The sequence below is a fragment of the Oreochromis niloticus genome, linkage group LG23 (assembly GCF_001858045.2).
Source record: "Oreochromis niloticus isolate F11D_XX linkage group LG23, O_niloticus_UMD_NMBU, whole genome shotgun sequence".
Classification (NCBI taxonomy): domain Eukaryota; kingdom Metazoa; phylum Chordata; class Actinopteri; order Cichliformes; family Cichlidae; genus Oreochromis; species Oreochromis niloticus.
The window spans coordinates 31,120,459-31,138,929 of NC_031986.2; the positions used below are offsets into that span (position 1 = coordinate 31,120,459).

The 18,471-nt window shown below is 39.6% G+C and overlaps 2 protein-coding genes across 5 annotated transcripts; one reads left to right on the forward strand and one right to left on the reverse strand.

Moving 5' to 3' along the window:
• The first annotated feature begins 1,255 nt into the window (after positions 1-1,255).
• Positions 1,256-5,462, forward strand: znf648 (zinc finger protein 648). Its single transcript, XM_005451137.4, has 2 exons — positions 1,256-1,632; positions 1,904-5,462. The coding sequence occupies exon 2, from the start codon at positions 1,904-1,906 to the stop codon at positions 3,368-3,370; it is 1,467 nt and encodes a 488-aa protein (XP_005451194.1). The 5' UTR covers positions 1,256-1,632; the 3' UTR covers positions 3,371-5,462.
• A 13-nt stretch (positions 5,463-5,475) lies between these two features.
• On the reverse strand, positions 5,476-18,158 carry sec16b (SEC16 homolog B, endoplasmic reticulum export factor). Of its 4 annotated transcripts, none has more exons than XR_002058411.2 (26): positions 17,606-18,158; positions 17,229-17,507; positions 16,886-16,977; positions 16,687-16,789; positions 15,969-16,171; positions 15,747-15,898; positions 14,378-14,439; positions 14,116-14,254; positions 13,763-13,993; positions 13,231-13,328; positions 11,111-11,192; positions 10,893-11,010; positions 10,701-10,812; positions 10,429-10,534; positions 9,663-9,800; positions 9,454-9,567; positions 7,723-7,798; positions 7,483-7,642; positions 7,207-7,370; positions 7,075-7,103; positions 6,809-6,916; positions 6,626-6,721; positions 6,433-6,547; positions 6,078-6,121; positions 5,933-5,992; positions 5,476-5,848 (listed from the first exon to the last, which is right to left on the reverse strand). XR_002058411.2 is itself a non-coding variant. In XM_019352239.2 (26 exons), exons 2-24 carry the CDS (start codon positions 17,489-17,491, stop codon positions 6,105-6,107), a joined length of 2,778 nt encoding a protein of 925 aa, XP_019207784.1. In that variant the 5' UTR covers positions 17,492-17,507; positions 17,606-18,158; the 3' UTR covers positions 5,515-5,848; positions 5,971-5,992; positions 6,078-6,104. The 4 variants fall into 4 exon arrangements, 3 of the variants coding, with proteins under 3 accessions (XP_019207784.1, XP_019207782.1, XP_019207783.1); XM_019352239.2 differs by having other exon boundaries at positions 5,515-5,848; positions 5,971-5,992; XM_019352237.2 differs by having other exon boundaries at positions 5,515-5,992.
• Between the last annotated feature and the right edge of the window lie 313 nt (positions 18,159-18,471).

Genomic DNA, 18,471 nt, shown 5'->3' on the forward strand with positions numbered 1-18,471 from the left:
ACTGATGTCAACAACTAGAGGATTTTATCAGGGAGGGAAAAAACATGAGTTCTCAAAAATAATAAAGACATGTCCTACTACTGAGTATGAAAGCAATAGTATTATAATTTAATTACAGGACAAGTGGATTCCCTTATTTCCTTTTCCATGATGACTCTTGTTACTGAATGGATATTTCGAGGCCATCTACTGACATAAAACTGGACTGCAACTTATTTATCATAGGAGCTGCACACAGTGTTCTCTAAACAAGGGGGCCACGAAATTGAAGCCATTCCCCCATGTTTATTTTGTTAAGCATATGTCAGGCACATATAAGTATCCTTCAAAACCTCTGTTGTTTTGAAACCAACAAGATTCAACTGTTGATATATCCATAGATTACTATTTTTCATTCTTTTTCAGAGACTGAGTTGAAAACATCGTGTTATTTTCTAGAGCAGCACAGATGTCTACAATAAGATGCAGTCTAAAATTCACCCTTCTTTTTTCTCTTTTTCACAGAGCTGGTGATTTTCCACAGTTTTGGCTTCTGACTTGACAAAATATCTGGTGAACAGTGACATCTTGTGGTCGTTACCCCAAAATGCTCATGAACTTAAAATAGAGGTGCAAATGACTTTAAACTTTGCTGTGATCTGAAACATCATCATCAGTGTGATACTTTATAGACTTCTGCACAATACGGTACTCACTCTTAGATTATTACTAGTTAGAGTTTAACAGTGAATGAAAATATACTTGAATATTAGCTGTGTTGAAACAGACTTAACGGTTAGTGTTAAATGTTTTCAGGTCAGTGTAATTATCTAACAAGCAAAGGGTTCAAAGTTCTGTCCGTCTCCACCTGACCTCATAATGCATTTAGTTAAAATATCAATGCACTACTCGCATACTTAAAAAAAAATACGACCATTATTTTACACCAGTTCAAAAAAATATGTCACTCACTTAATAGCGAGTGCGAGTAAACTAACACTTAGCAAAAGTGATTCCAGGTCTGTGATATGTAATTTAAGGAGAGTTGCATTTTGTTTCTTCCTTGGCTTAAAGGCAATTTGAACGTCTCATTAACGCCCACCTGAGCGTGTAACCTAAATATCAATGCGCGGATGGCGGCACTAACTCACACACTTTCAAAAACATTTTAGTTTAGTTTAGTTTCGTTTTATTTCAATTTGTTTGTTTTGTTTTTTCTTTTTGTTTTTATTTCTATTTTTTAAAAAGCTGTCAAAAAATAAAGTAATAAAAAGAAAAAGAGTCAGCGCTTACTGTTGATAAACTAAAAGTTAATTAAAAGTTAGTCTTTCCAGTTCAAGGATCCAACTTAAGCGAGCAAACTGTTAAAGTTTTCTACAGTTCAACGCAATCTGAAAGTCTCTGATGCAATTACTCAACAAGTCATATGTAAAACGGGTGGCAAGTTCAGTGAGCGGAGAGTAAATTGAGCCCGGCTGTGAAGATATAATTGCTGCTGCTGACTTGCAGGATAGATGCTGACCTACAGAGGCTTGCTGCCAAACTCCGCCCGTTAACGCAACCGGACATCTCTCATAGAGTTATACTGGTACCCGGGCTAGTATATCTCCCTGGCATCTCCGGGATCTGACCTGCTCGCGTGGAGACTGCAGGGTAAGCTGCTCTATAAAATGATTTAATGTGTGAAATTACAAAATAATGAGTTGTTTTTATTTTTATAGTAATATAACGCTGCGGGAACACATAGTGAAGTTCTGGTGTCATATGACGAGCATGCTGCCAGAGCATGTGTGGGATATTTACAAGATACTGGTGCATGCAGCAACAGCAGACTTGCTGCAGAAAGTCTGTGTGGCATCAATTATGTGTAAAAATAAATAAATAATTCAAAACACATTTCTGACAAAATCATGTCATTCTGCAGATGTCTAATGGGACAGACGTTGACAAAAAAAGTAAAAGGAAAAGGAAGGGAAGTGTCACTCATTTTCCCCTGGATGGACACATCTTGAGTAACACTCACAGTGTGGATATAGAGTCTTCATTTGGCAGTAATGGTGTGAGGATGGAGCCGTTCCCAGAGAGTAATGAGACTGGAATCCTTTATCTGAACCCTCAAACACCAAACTGCTCTCTTGTGGAGAGGTTTGCAGGGCTCTCACCAGGAGAAGAAACACCAATCCAGGATGAGCAAGAACACAAAGGGGCATCGCTACGATGCACTACATATACTAAGACCAATGAAATATGTAAACCAAATGATGTGCTCCTGGATGCTGTGACACAGAATGAAAGGATGTTCTTGGAACAATCCAAGAGCCAAAGTGATGTCTCAGACCAACAGAGGACATCTAAGCTAGAGTTAAGTGGCGAGGAATCTTCTCCAAGCGAAGGTGAGAATAAGACCATACATCTGAATGTAAATAGTCCTTCAGTTATGAAATTGCTTAAAAAGTGTAAAGACGACAAAATCCCTCGACTTTTGGTAGCAATGAAAAAACGCAATGGAGTCGACACTGACTCAGAGGAACGTCCATTCAAATGCACGCACTGCCAATGGGCTTTTAAGAAGCTGTGTAACCTGCAGAGTCACTTACAAACACACACAGGCCTCAAGCCGCATGTATGTGATATATGTGGCAAGGCTTACTCTCATCAAGGCACGCTGCAGCAACACAAGCGTCTGCACACGGGTGAAAGACCATATCACTGCCCCTTCTGTGTCAAAACCTATATCTGGTCCTCAGATTACCGTAAGCATATCCGTACACACACTGGTGAAAAGCCGTACATCTGTGACACCTGCGGCAAGGATTTCATCCGCTCTTCAGACCTGCGGAAGCATGAGCGGAACATGCACACCAATGACAAGCCCTTCCCATGCACGCACTGCGGCAAGACCTTCAATAAACCCCTTGCTCTGAAGCGCCACGAGCGTAAGCACCTGGGAGAAAGACCCTTCTCCTGCCCCGACTGTGGGAAGAGGTTTGCCCTGGCCAGCCGCATGGCAGAGCACCAGAAAATCCACAGAGGGGTGCGTCCTTTTGTCTGCTCTGTGTGCTCCAAGTGTTTCACAAAGTCCTCCAACCTGACCGAGCATGAAGCCATTCACAGCGGAGTGCGGCCCCATAAGTGCACAGAATGTGGCGTGGCATTTGCCATGGCTTCCCGTCTTGTTCGTCACCAGTTCATACATAGTAAAGAGAAACCCCACAACTGCGTGGGCTGCAGCAAGAATTTTAGCCACCCAGCAAAACTGAAGCTTCATCAGGAGCAAAACTGTGCTGGGAGGATTTTTGTCTGCACAGAATGTGACAAATCTTTCCAGTGTTCCACAAAACTTGCTCAGCATTTGCAGAAACATGGGGACAAAAGTGTCGCAGCCTGTTAAAGACAAGAACTGTACATATCCATTACTGTGCTACAGCTGTTTCATTTCAGTTATTAAGGTCAAGAAACATTGGACAAAAGGTTATAGGGCACCACTTTACATATGCTAATGTGCAATATTTATTTAGAGTGCCATGAGCTGTAAAATGTTCACTCTGTTTCCCCAGGGTGCTGGGTTCCCACGAGAATGTCTTGGGATAAAAATTACCGCCAGCACAGCACTGAAACTGGAGCTGACAGTTTAATGGTGTGATATGAAACTCATTAAAAGAGCACTGAACCCTTTTTTAAAACTGTGAATACACTGTAAATGTAATTAATGTTACCCACAATATAGCAGTTTTGCATTTAGGAGAGTCAGGCATTTTATCATACGACTTCTTCAATCATGCACTACAGCCCTGAACTTTACAACACATTTCCCAAAGGAAGTGCCTGTGGAAATGCAGATGACCAGTCAGACTGGACATTAAATGTCTTTAGCCTGCCTCATACAAAGTCAGCGTAGTGTTCACCTGTGCTCACTTGACAGTAGTTTAGGTAATAGTTGACAAGTTTCTGTCTTTCCTTTTTGTTCTTTATATGGAAAAAAGGCACATCCGTTCCTCCTCCTTTCTTGTCCTGAATTTACAGACACACATAAATGCACCACCACTCTGTAGCAACAGTGGCAGAAGCCAAACAAAGGATACGGCTCTTGAGTAGATAAGATTTTGCATCACTGATACTAAAAACATTACCGTGACAACATTAATAGACCAGTGCATTTTTAATCATTCAGGGAAGCTGGATTGCCAGTCAGTTACTGCTTACTCTTTTTACTGATTTGGACTTTTTGGATGTGAATTTCATGTACTAGTACTTTGTATTCATAGTGCGCTTTATTTATTCAACTACAGCATTTGTCATGCTTACTTTTGTAGTTTAATTTCTATTTTACCAATAGAAATACATATAGTGAGAAAAATTGAGTTTGCTCGGATACAAAGTGTGATATTTTCTAAACACAGTAACAGCATTTGTGATATTGTACTAGATGTTAGATTCCTATATGTTAGGTTTAAATGTATTTTAATCATGCATGCTGCCGTTTTCTGAGTTTTAGTTCTTTCTAATCATATTGCTACATGTACTAGAAGCGTAGCATGTTTGGAGTTTATCAGTGAATAAAAGTGAACTAGCATTTTACTGTGAATCCGAGTTTCAATAAAGATTTTGTATAAGGTGTCTGCCTGTTGAGGAGTTTTTTTATTTGTTTATTTTCCAACTATCAAAATATGTAACTTTGTTCAAAATATACTAGGTTCTAGTATAGTCTCATCTGGATGCCGTTTTAAGCAGTCTTTCATAAATCCACTCAGATAATTTGTATAGTGACACTTTATTGGCAGGAGGTATGCCGTAGTTCACATGCTGCTTATCTGCATGTGTGTGTTTGTTTGTGCGTGTGTTGAATTCAAGGCCAGCGTGTGCCACTCATTCTTGGCTACTGCAGACTAATCGTAAAAGGAGACGGCACCTGCCGTGTTGTCACTTGCTCTACATTAATTGAGAGGCTCTGTCAGGAATTACAGCTATTTCTTGGCAAGATGTAATTATTCAATATGTCACTATTAACATGACTGCAGATACAGCTTTTAATACTTTTCTCTGTGGCAAGAATCTGCTGAAAAGCTAGAGAGTAAACACATTTCATGTGGTCGTATAGAGGTACAAAAAAACTGACATATACATTGAAACTTAAAGTCAAATGACTTAACATCTCAGTTACATCCAAACATGTTTACAAGGTGACACAGAAATAAAAACGGTCAATCTAAAATCAATTACAAGAGTATATATTACTGTTTTTTTATATACATTTTAAAGAGCAGTGTGTAAACCTTCAACCTTTTATATGCTAAGCTCCATTTCATTACAAATAAGCCATCAGCACATAAACAGTTTGGTCCTGGAAGCGTCTGCTCTCTGGTGGGTGTAGAGGCTGTAAGAGGGTACTGGGTATGATGCCCAGTGTGGTGCCCATAATGTGATATAATAGCTAGCTCTGCAAAGCTGGGCTACAAAATATGCTTAAAAACCTTCTGTGACCACAGCATTTATTAATGTGCGTCTTATTTCTGTTTTAAATCAGTTGTTAGAGCATAGATAATGTAAAACACGATGCAACTGCAGTGGTATATGTGTGTATATCTTTAAGTATTTCCCATGCTTATATTTAGCTGGATATTTAATTGCAGCATATAGCACAGATGATCGTGGCATAGTGATCACAGTTACACCAACATTTTTTGCCACAGTAGAACTTCAGCCGCAGTGTTGCTGGCGTGATTCCTCTGAGTTAAGCTATCCCTTTCCCAAGATATGTACTGCGTCTGCTGGTGATTTCCCCTAAGTCAGCTTTTAGACCATACACCTCAGCTGTTTTTGTCACTGCAATATGAGTTGATATCCAAGTCGATGCAGAGTATTCCTGTAACTAACAAGGAACATGATGGTTTGCAAGCTGTAGGATTTTAAAGGGCATTACTAAAAAAGAACTAGTGAGCAGTATTCGTCTTACAGTACACGACATATGGTGTGACATTGTGATATCCTCACTTTTGGTGCAAGACGCATGATCCTGCAAACAGAACATGTTTAGTTAACGTGAATCTGTAAAGAATCATAAAGAATCGACATGCTTATCTTTAAGTAACTTAATTTACCTGTGACAGAGGTGAGTCTCACGGTTTCTAACCCAGCTGCTGGCCTATAGTGAAGACATGGGTATTTAAAGAAAATGCTCACATTTGTAGAGTTTAATGGAGGTAAAATGTCCTTAGTAACAGCCAAACCTCTGCAATGTTTTAAGTTTCTGCACTAAAAAAAATCCAAGCGGTGTACATCGTGACTGTAAAATATGAAACTGGACACGCTAGCTAAGACACTCACTGACCTCAGAACATACCATAAGAATGTGGAAGCTGACAACATGTTTATGTTGAAATCTATTATTAAAATAGTGATAAGTGACTAACACTGACACAGAGCCAATATTATGTAACTGATCACGTGACCCACCTGCTTTCCTTGAGAATGGATTAATCCCAGCAGTGGAAGACTGTGGTGGAAACATGCCAGGAGGGACACTGGCAGGCGGGGGAGGAGGACAGACGTCAGCAGATGGTGAAAATTCCTGTAACATACACAGCGATTAGTATCATTAAATGAAAACTGAGATCACATCTGAGCTCACAGTAAGCTTGATACTTACTGTGTGAGCTGGGCCTCCCTGCTCTGCAGCCTCCTTTTGGACCACTTTAGGTTTTGACTTGAACCAGCCACTGAACCATCCTTTCTTTGTGTTTTGCTTTTAACACAGAACAAAGTGTGATGCATGTAAACTAATTCTAATGTCACTGAAAGCTATGTGATATATGATAGGCAGCCCACCCACCTGTTTAGGAGGCTCAGTTGTGTCCTCAGAAGCTTTTAATCCCTGAGGGACAATCTGCTCGACTTGTCCCGGCTGACTGAAGTTCGTCTCAATCATCTGACCGTGCATCTTCAAAGGCAAATAAAGGCAAATATTTTAACTTATAAGCAACACTAATCAATGCACAGCACAATGCATTTGAATTTAATCTTTAAAATTATGCTTATGTGATAAAAAAAAAATCAAAGCAAAAAGTTGCCAGCAGAATATTAAAATGCATTTCTCACCATCCCTGCTCCAGAGGATGCTTTGGCCCCTGTAAAAGCAATAAAAACAAAATGTCACACTGACTCACCGCGGGCCATAGTAAATACCCGAACAGAGAAGGGAATGATTGCTGTCTAACATTAGAGTCTCACCCTCTGCTATTGCTGGCAGATTATTTGGAGGACAATGTTGTGAGGCACTTCTGACTTCAGCACTATCTGTGTTATGATAACTGAAATTCTGGCTTGGAGCCACTGTGGGCACTGAGGGAGTATAGGCCACTGTTACCGGTGTAGCCGGGCAGTTGGCCTGTGGCCTAGACAAAGAGGCAGAGAGAGATCAGTGACATAATAGACTCTGTCAGGACTCAGTTTCACATATCAAGTAAGAGTGTTGTCTGTGTGAAGGAAAAAGTAAATGAGGCACACCAGTCCTGAGCTGCTCCCATGCCCCATGACGTCACTGCCACTTCCTCAGTGTCTCCTCCATCTTCATGTAATATGCTTTCTTGGTCCTCAGGGCCTCTATAATAAAGGAGTTCAGGCTCAGGACTCTGAATGTCATGGCTGAAATCATCTAACTCTGATTCTGCATAGGGGAAAAAAGGCATTTTATTAAGGTATACTTCTGCACTACAGTGTGAAAAAAGCTACACAATGCAGAGTTACCTGAGGGCATTTCATGTGACATAACAGTATTCTCAGGAGCTGGCTGGTACGCTTCAGTAGAGTCAAAAGTTCCAGTCTAATAAAGATAACACCATATTAGTTACAGAGTTTAAGTTCCATTACTGCTATGTTAGCAGTGTGAGTTTGTACCGTGTACACTCCACAGATGCTAATATTTCCCAGGTACAAAGTTTACCATGTAATGAAATTAATTTGACAGTCATTTTCTTATAAAGCCAAAATTACAATAGTTAAAAAGAAGTGAAATATTGGTGGTGCTAGATGAAAGGAGCTAGAGCTGTCTTTGCAAAATTCAGAAGCAACCATTCAATATGTTCATCTTATGTCTGAGTCAAACTTGTCATCATAGGCTACAGTACCTAGGATCCCTGCATGTCTGTACCAGATTTCATGGTAATCCATCCAGTAGCTGCTGAGATATTTTAGTTCGCTCTACAGTAGAGGAGCAGCCACCAGATGGGATAACATTACCAACTCTACTGACAGTAACATGACTAAAAAAAGCTTTGCTACACAACTGTTTACAGGCATAACCAATATTCAGTACATTTTTTAATGATTAATAATAATTATTTTTTAGTAGCATAATCACCCCTGAATGTTTACATAAATATGGAAACTGAAGCAATTTAAGGGACCATTTTTATTCCTTTAAAATCTATTAAAGTAGTTTTTTTCTTATTAATGGGTAAGTAAAGGGATTTGAAACATAGAGAAAGATATAATAAAAATATTTAGCAGTCTATCATAAATGGCTGTGAGGCAGGCAGGATATGAACCCAATACGCTGGATTCAGGAGATGGAACATGAACTCAAAAAACAGCTCTAATGGTGAAGTCTTCAATGCAGGGCTGTAACCAGGAATCAAAACCCTACGAATCTAGGGTAAAAATCAGAACAATGGAGCACATAACCAAGAGTAAAGCAGGAACTGCAGGAACCACCGAAAGCATGGAGCAGAGGCGCACATAACACTGAGAAAGGACACAACAAAGGGCAAGAGGAGACCTGAGTTATAAATACACACAAGGTAATTAGCTAGATGGGAAACACCAGGAAACACAGCTGGAACTAATCAGGGAAATTAGACTCAGGGAAGTAAAACTGAACACTAAACATGTAGGGCAAAGGTTAACAAAATGAACCAGGAAATAACTAAGGGAGGCAGGAATATACAGAGACCCAAACCAAACCTAAACATGAAAAAACTATATGTGGAATCAAAACTTTGAAATAAAATATAAAGAAACCAAGAAACACTTTAATTTAAAAAAATAATAATGGTGTCCTAGACCCAGGGACCATGACACAACCATCAGAACAATGATGATTTGCAAGCCTAATTCATGAAACAACTTCCTACTACTTATTTATATATCACAAGAACCCAACAGTAACTTATGTGTGTAAATAATACCACTGATATCTGAAAAAATATGCATCACTTACTGTTTTGATTAAGTACCTCGTATCACTCCTGTTCAAGGTGTGATGAAGGAAAAATGTGCACAATAAAATCACAAGTCACTTGTGAGAAGTTGTGATTGCTGACAGTGCTGAATTGATGCTAAGCTAAATGAGAAACCCTCATATATCATACATTTCCTCCGCAATTTAATTCTTCCTTGTACAGCAGTGAGAAGGGAGACATTTCCTCTCACACACAGGTAAACATAGTATGATGTGAAAAGATTGAAGAACCTGATCACCTGTAAACTGTGGTGCCTAGCACGTAGGTGCTTCAGCCAATCAGGTTCTTGTCCGTCTCCATGGAGCCCTGCTTCACTGAACTGACCCTCTGAGTATCTCAGTCTGTCTGACAGCTGCACAAAAAACATACATACAGTATATCCATTGTGTCGTAATTTAACAGATCACTGATAGTTAGTCAGATGTGTAAGACAGCCTGTAGGTTTACCTTGATGACCTCCCCAGTCAGCACAAAGAAAGGCTCCTGATGCCTGAGGATCGCCTGTCCGACCACCTCACAGTAATGAAAGGCCTGAGATGAAAGCCCACAGTCCAACAGACGATTGGCGTACAGGAACTTATACACCTGACCAAAATACAACAATAACCACAGTCATGCATTTATTGCAGATTTAATGCTAATGATTCCAAATATTTAAGTCTTTGCTAAGGGTTGTTTGATCTAATGCAGTGAGTCTAAAATAGTGTCCAGAGATAAAAAAAGATGGGCATAGTTTTGCTGGCAATCTTTATCCTTCAAGATCAGGTCCTCTATCAGAGGCCTAGTAGTTGAGGGTCCCAAGCAGTATCTTTGCTGTTCCTAGCACTGCGCTATTCTGGACAGAGATCTTGGAAGTCTTGCTGGAGCCACTCAACTAGCTTGGGGGTCACTGCACCAAGTGCTCCAATTACCACTGTTAACCTTCACCTTCCAGATCTTCTCAAGGACCATACATTGCAACAAAAAGTTATTCTGATTCTGAATGAACTGTTTGTTGTATTATTTTCCTGTACTGAATCCAAACTAGAAATCTTTTGTTAAACTGTGTAAAAGTGTCTAATATATTGATATAAATGTATTCTATGTGCTAGTGGAGCTGTGTTATCATGGAAAAATGTTAGATGTTAGATGACACAGAGAATATTCGGTGCCTTTAAACTTGATATTTCCATTTGGTACACCTTTAACACAAAAAAGATTAAGTGGCACTCACCTGAAAGGAGGGTATTGAAAAGTTTTTGTTCCCTAGAGTCTGGCAATATTCATATAGTTCAGTGCACTGGATGGCAGTGTTTGTGGCAAAGCACTCAAACAATTTCCTAGAGGAAATAAAAACAGACAAATTCAAAGCAAAAAGCTGATAGAAATTAAGATCAAAATAAGACATGCACGTGTTTCAGTAGAAAATTAAGCTCGTGCTGTCAGCATAACCAGATGAAAAGCACTTGGACTGATGAATGGCAGCAAAATGGAATCACAGCTCACCTGTGGCTGCTGCCTAGAAGTACCAGTCTCTCAGCCTTCTGTGTAAACACCCCGAAGGGAACACTGGCTGTCAAGTAGCACACATGGGCAGCATGTATGAGGCCTCTGGAGGCTGCACAGGGAAAAGCAACACAACACATCAGTTTGTATGTGTGTGCATGACAACCTGTCAGTCAGTCGGTGTATCAGTACCGAGTGTATCTCCCATGGTGACGATGGCCTTCTGTTGGATGGCTGGATCTCCTGTCTCATTGGAGAGCATAACAGCCAGATGGGGCCTCCAGTCTCCCCATTTTTCATTTCCACAGCACTGAGCACAGAAAATCACTATTAAACCTTAGTAATAAGATACAGGCTATAGCATAAGCTTGTCTTCATATAAGAGTTTTGTTAGGTTCTGGATATTTTACCGTGGCTGCAGCAGGAATTCTCCCAGAGAGCAGCTGGAAGAGAGTCTGGAGGGGATCACTGGGCGTTAGCTGGCCTGTAAACCTGCCAACAGAGCAGCCTGTGTTACTGCACGTCTTAAGCAAGGCTTTACAAAAACAGGAACTATCCCATTTAAAGTGCATCTGTTCTGCTAGTATGCACACAAGTGAAACACCACACTGATAGCTCAAATTCTGCCCCTCTTGTCAATCACAATCTGCCTATCTGCCAGCCTTCTCCCCAGACATTCCTCTACTGACAACCTGCTGCTGGGATGCTGAGACATACCACTTAGTCTGTAAAAACTAGATTGGGTTACATGATAAATAGCTCACGGGAGTTTAATGAGAATATCTGTATTATAGTGATTTCTGTTTATTATTGTTAATGAAAACTAAATAAAAAAGAGAACTAGAAATAAATTATGTTAATTACGAGGCTTTGGTATACCGATTTTTATTGAGAGTGCATGACGGTAAGCCAACTATTATTCTGTAATACGTTTGGTGAACTTTTCAAATGTTTCCACTGACAAACAGCACCTATATTGTCATTAATTAGTTAGTAAGTAAAAATGACAGTGAAACTAAAAAAAAAAAAAAACATTTTGAAAACAATTAAAACCAACCAGCGCGGTTACACACACAAAAAAAGCATTTATGGCAAACTGAGTTTGTACAATTATAATGATCTTCAAAGTTAATATCAGGCATGAATATCTTTATTTTTCAAAACAACCTAAACTCTCTTAGGCAGCTTTGTCATAATTTCTTCAGGTAGTCTTCAGGAATACTTCTCCAGGCTTTTTGAAGGACATTCAAAGCTCTTCTTTGGAAGGTTGATGGCTTCTGCTTCATGACAGAACCTCCACTGTGTTTTCAGAATGGCGGTAGATACTCACTACAAGACTTGTTGCCACTGATTGTCAGTCCATGTTTTGATTAATTTAGCATAGTGGAATTGCTCATCCAGTGAGATCAATTCTAGGGAAGCTTCAGTAGATAGATCAAATGAAGTAATAGATGTAATTCTCAGGTACACTTTCAGCTCTTTGCTGGATTTTTTCCCCTAAAGATAAAGGATATTGCTTTCAGATGCCGTTTCATCTGCTGTAGATAGAGTTTAGGGTTGCTACACCTTATTTTATCCCCCATTTGTCAAGTTTCCCATTTTCATTTTTTAGGATATGTGCCAGGCTTTTGATTAAATGCTCTATAGGAATCACCTTGTTGGGACAAAAATATATTATATGCCTGTGAAACTGTGTTTTCTTCAGTGTTCTTTATAGATTCAGCGACATAAATGGGAATAATTTATACCTTTGCGACAGGCTGCTGGTGACAAAGTGATTAAAGAAATCATTTAAGATTGTTTTTTTGCTAAGTTTTCTGCTATGTGTAGACACAAGACTGGTTCATCTCTTGAGTTCGGTGCCTTGTTATGTTTGAATGAGTCATAGGTCAGTGTTAAGTGTGTTAGCGGACAAAAAGAAACAATCTCAAAAATGGACAGATACCACGACTGGACTGGATATAAAATGAGTGAAAAGCAGTCAATGTCCAACGAAGAAACTTTGCCTGGAGAACTGTTGCTCAAGACCACTCCAAATCTAGTTTCCTATTCTGGAAGCAGAATATGTAACCTCTAACTTTTAAAAAGTAACCTTCACATCACTACTCCTAATCTTAGCTGTCCTTGCGCACAGTGAGTGTGGGTACTCACTGGGATTGCTTTCAGCAAAAACAATCAGATCTCATTTTAAAATATTTCTATCTAGCATATCAGATCACTAAGCTACTGTTGGACAAATGAAAAACCTCTTGGGAGTGCTAGAGGAAGTTACTGGAACATCAAAGTTTCTATGAATCATCCTCTGAGGACTTGAAATTCAAAATTTTGTGGAAATATATCAAATAATTTAAGTCTGGACCAAAATGGACCGACAGGAACTTTGCTCACACTTCCTAGTAACGCTAACGCAAGTGTGAAGGAAGTCATAAGTATCTAAGTTTAGCAATTCTTGACAAATTACCACTCGTACATAGAGCTGTGTGCTGATTTCTCTCAGCTGTCACGTCTCAGAGGCCATGAGTTTTCTCACCTGTTCAGTACAGTCATATAGGACCTGTTGTCCATTTTGCTGGCCAGAAAAAGTGCATGTCCCCACAGGCCACTGGTCATAGCCGACTCCAGGGCCTCCTGAAAACCACATATGAAAGATAGAGACTGAGCTACAGTACACAGTACAGACTGATTAATATTTGATTATTTTATCCTGATTAAATGTGACTGACTAAATTCTTGCATATATATACGCATGAATTTAACTTGATTAGTTTCATTTTATGCTAATTTATTTATTTACTCCAGAGCATCCTAGAGGAAACATTGTAAATTTGCATTCATTATACAATATCATATTACCTGTTGCACTAAAGAGGACTCTATAATGTTTCACACAAAATCAAACATTAGAGAAAAGTGCAAAGGATTAAAACTAAAATCATGTCTCAGGATCACATTAATTTATGTTGGCTCTGTGCAGTGGGCCTGACGTCTTTTGAAACCACTAGAGTTAAATGCTAGACTTGTCAGCAGTAGTTAAAAAGATGATTAAAGGTGAATGTGGAGACCTTCTTTCTTCCAGCCAGCAGTAGTTGAGTGTAGGTCTGCAGGCCTTTCTCAGAGTTCTCTGAACTAAAGCTGCTCCAGTTTCCTGTGAGCAGGTCGTCTCCTTTGCAAGGTGGTGCTCCAGCAGTTGTATCCTCATTGAAGTCAATAAGCGTGGGGGCATCTGATGGGCAGCTTCCATCTGAATGCGAGTCCTGCATCAGCAGCTCTGCGATATCTGACCCGACTATTTGCTGAAATACCAAAATACAGTGACAACTGTATCAAAAATAATCACGATAATTGCCCTGATGTCTCTCTGATGGCAATGTGATCCCTCTACATACTGTGTAATGCCAACACATAATCCACTTACTCCATTCTGTCTGCAGAGCAATATCAGAATATTCCACAAAAGGGCAGCAGAGCTTTTATCTTGCAGTTTGCTGTCTCTCATGCAGGCGCCTGCCATCTGGTGGGCAAACTCTATAGCATCCACTTTGTGCAAATCCTCCCTTCAGTAAAATATACATAACATTCAAACATGGAAGTCTCACAAGTCTAATAATAATCCTAGATCTGGCATACAGCTGAATGCAGTTTGTTATCGTCAGAATTACAAAACCAAAGACAATTACCTGGTTAAAGGCCCTGGGAAGCTTCTCATTTCCTGCTGCTCCTGTGTCTCACTTAGAATAACCTATGTACATTTAAAGACAAAAATAATGTCTTGAAACCTTACTGGAAACATTACTGCTAATGTTTTATTGTAAGGGCCAATTTCCTCTTCTGTAGCTGTAATTTATAAAGATATTTCTAAAACAAAAATTAAAACAAAAATGCCCATTTGTGCAAGATTTACTACTTAGTACAGAAACTTGGATAGTATTAACTACTGTAGTTACTAAGGTACCTAGAGGTTATATTTAAGATTATAAGGTGTCAGTCTGCTGAACCAGAACCCCAATACAGGAAGTCTGGATCAGCCCTCTGTGTAAAAAACACAGAAAAATAGTCCAGCCTCTGACCCTGAGTATAACCCAGCAGGCTAAATTTCAGGGGGAAACGTTTAACTGTTTATAGACTCATATCCACTGTTTTACTATAACTTTTAGTAAAAAAAAAAAAAAAAAAAAAAATTAAAACACTAGAGATACATTCAAAGAGAAAAATCCTCCATCAAGACTTCTTCTCCCATGTGCAGTTTCAAAACATGGATTCATACTGAAACTGACAGCAGACAAAACAGAACTAAAACCACGGTGGAAAAAATGTGCCACATCAAGTAGAAATATAAAAAATATATTTGTAGCTGCTGAGTAGTGGAAAACATTATTACAGTGTATTTCTTTTTTATTGACTTAAAACTAAAAAAAATTGTGCAGCAAAGACTTCATTAAATCAATATTCACCAATTAATAACCCTAACTACTCTGTGACATAAATGCTTTCAAACTCACAGAGTTTTTAGGTTTCCAAGAAACCATTATACATACTGATGTGTGTTACATGTTTCAGGGGAATACAAAGCAACAACAGAAAAAAATAATGTATTCTGTATGTATTTATTGATTTTATTTGTTATGGACCCGTGTGTTTCTTTAATAAAGTGAAACTAAACTAAACAAATGAAAATGCATGAAATAATAATATTAATGGCTTAATTATCCCTGACATGAGCAAAATAATTACTATTGTTCTGTCCTAGTTTGAGGTGTTAGCCTTATATAAGTATTTGAAGACAGATGGCTCTGAAGTGGCTCATATATATTCCCAAAAGAAATACCTCTAAACTTTACAATGACAGGATTCTTACAAGGTGAAAGTCGAGGGGATTTTGTGAAATCCTTTCCAACAGACCCAAATCCATCCTGTTAGTCTGACTATAGTATACCTTTAGGACCCTTAAGGTCCATGAGAGTGCTATAATTTTCATAAGGTAAAAGATTAGTAGTATCCTCCATGAAAATCTGTTGCTTTTTTTAAACAACTTGACTGTGAACCTACCTCCAGACTGTGGATTTCCAGGTGGCTGACATTCTCCTGTGCTGACAAGCCTGTAGTGACCCGAATCAGTTGACCCGCAGGCCCAAAACTGACAACAGCATGAGGGATTGAGTACTTCAGAGGAGCTGGCATCTGATGCACATGTGCTCGGTCTGAGGAAATACAAAGCTTTAAAAAAAAAAAGCAGAGACGATGTGGACGTGAGAGGAACTGCGTGCTCACCTCCATCAGGTTGAGGGGCAGCGTCGCTGTGTTCGGCTCCATTCATGTACTGACTCAGCTCATAGCTGCTGGAAGATAACCCTGAGTTTTTGGAGCTTTCTAATGTCCCAAGGTAAAAAGAGGAAATCTCTTCATTGTCTCTGGAGGGATTGTCCTCAGAGTCATTGAGGTAATGCTGAGAGCTGTCTCTCACCTGGTTGTACCTGAAAGAAATGCATTTTCATGTACATTGCTTCCTTCTTTACTGCAAGAACACATAGCAGTTAAGTCTATGCTGTATTCGTGTAACTTTCTTGCTCACAGAATTTGCAGTGATTATTAGACAGACTGTAATGCAGGAAGTATGTTTGTTTTTTAATAAATATTTAGGCATTAATCGTTTATACTTGCCTGTTTGTTGAATTCTTGTGTACACATTCTCCTCTAGCTTATTTCTACACCCACAATATTGATCAAGAGTGACCATCTATCACCACAACATATTATACTGAAACCTGTAATATCCAACCCCAACATTATAGGTTTTCTTTTGCTTTTTATTATTTTGGGTTTTTTTTGTTTTTATTAAACCCTTCATACAAACTATGTAGTGCTAGAGAACCGTTTAACCTGTCAACATTTCTGGATGTACCTCTCTCTTTTGTGCAGGTATCATTTTCACAGTAACATCAGATAGCAAAGGCATTGGCTTTGATAGAAGTAGAGTGCACTGACCCACCTGTACTCCTCAGTGTTCACGCTTCCTAGTTGTTCTTGGTTGTGTGCCCTGTCATGGTACCGATCTGCTCTCCGTGGTTCTTGAGGACCCCACTGGCCACCATCTTAAAAAACAGCGTTACACATCATCCCATTTCTCTTATACAGAGCGTAGAAGATGACTTTAAAAAAAAAAGCTTGGCTGTTTTGTATCACTACACCTTGTCGTCCATGCTGCCCTCTGTAGTAGTCATAATAACCATAGCTGTCTCTGTAGTCCCAGTGGCTGTAAGGTGGATAGTCATAACCATGCCTGAAAATAAAGGAAAATCTTAATGAAGTTATTACATTTGTGTAATTCCATCATCTGTGATGCACTGCATATCCCAGCATGCACTGTTAGCAAGGACAGAAACCTACACTCAGCTCAGTGTTGGAACCAGGCCTCTTTTACCAACTGTTGTGCAACCTTTATCCCACATTGCATTCATAAAACACACTAATAATACCCAAATAATAACTCCAGTTTCGTAGCCAGTTGGGGTCACTTGCAACTGTACAAACCTGGACAGAGGTCTTTGGTGCTCAGGTCCATACCCATACTGATACTGCTGACTGGTGTATGGATAAAAGTCAGGTCTAGGCAGAGGGAAATGAGCATTGTAATGGGCATCAGGATGGCCCCAGTGCCTGTCCCTCTCTCTGAGGTCCGGAGGTGGATAGAGCTGGTCCCTTTCCTGCTGAGAGTAGCTGGTGTATCCCTCTCTGTCTTTTGTTCTGTGGGAATGACGGCCTGAGTCCAGCCAGTAGTGACCTCTGTGATCCATGATGACCCTTTAACACCTGCGGTAAAAAAAAAAATGGGAAATGTCTGCAATCATTAATTCGCAGTGTAAAGTAAAATCAGCAGAAAGAAAGTTGCAAACGTTTGTTATACTTACAGCTCACACATCCCAGCCGCAGTCAAAGTACATCCACAAATGCCACATCACTCCATGGGAAACTCACAACATGAGCTGATAACAAGAGGATAAAGTTCACAAAATACTGTGACTCATAAAAAATGTTGTCTCGGTGCTCTGGAGGTGAAATCGGAGTAAATCCAAGTGCGAGGAATATATACACACACATATATATGCATAGGATAATTACATATTAAACGGATTAAAAATCACACATAAGTGCACATTCCTTGAGCTCCGTTGTGTTTGCATTGTGTATCTCAGTGATCTGAAGGTAAACAGTGGAGCACGCCCTGAAGAGTTTGACAGCTGCAGTTCCAGGGCGCTGTAAAAGAGGAAATCACGTCCATCCTCGGGATAATCGCAACAAAAACTATACTGACCTTCTGGTCTACGTCAGCACAACATGACAAACCGTGCCTTCGACTGTAGGTTGCATGTGCAGAAAAAAGCGCAACTTTGAAATGTTAGATCTTGCCACGTTGCCGGTAGGCAGGATGCAGATGACGGTCAGCTGGTCTCCGATCAGATTTAGTTTTCGAGACAGCGAAAGCGTCACAGCCCAACGTTTTTTCAGAGTTTTAAAAAAGTACGCCTTACTTACCAGCAAAGGCGCTATATCCCACATTTCCTTTCACTCGAGTCATATATTTACATCTTCTATCACATGGTGCTGCAGATGTGTAGGCTGCACATCCATGACGTGAATCTTGCGCTCTATCACATCCGATCTGTTTGATTGAGATCTGGTGACTGTGGTGGTCATTTAAGTGCGGTGAACTTACTGTCATGTTCAAGAAAACATTGTAAGATTTTTGGACATTTTAATATTGAAGCCAGAAACT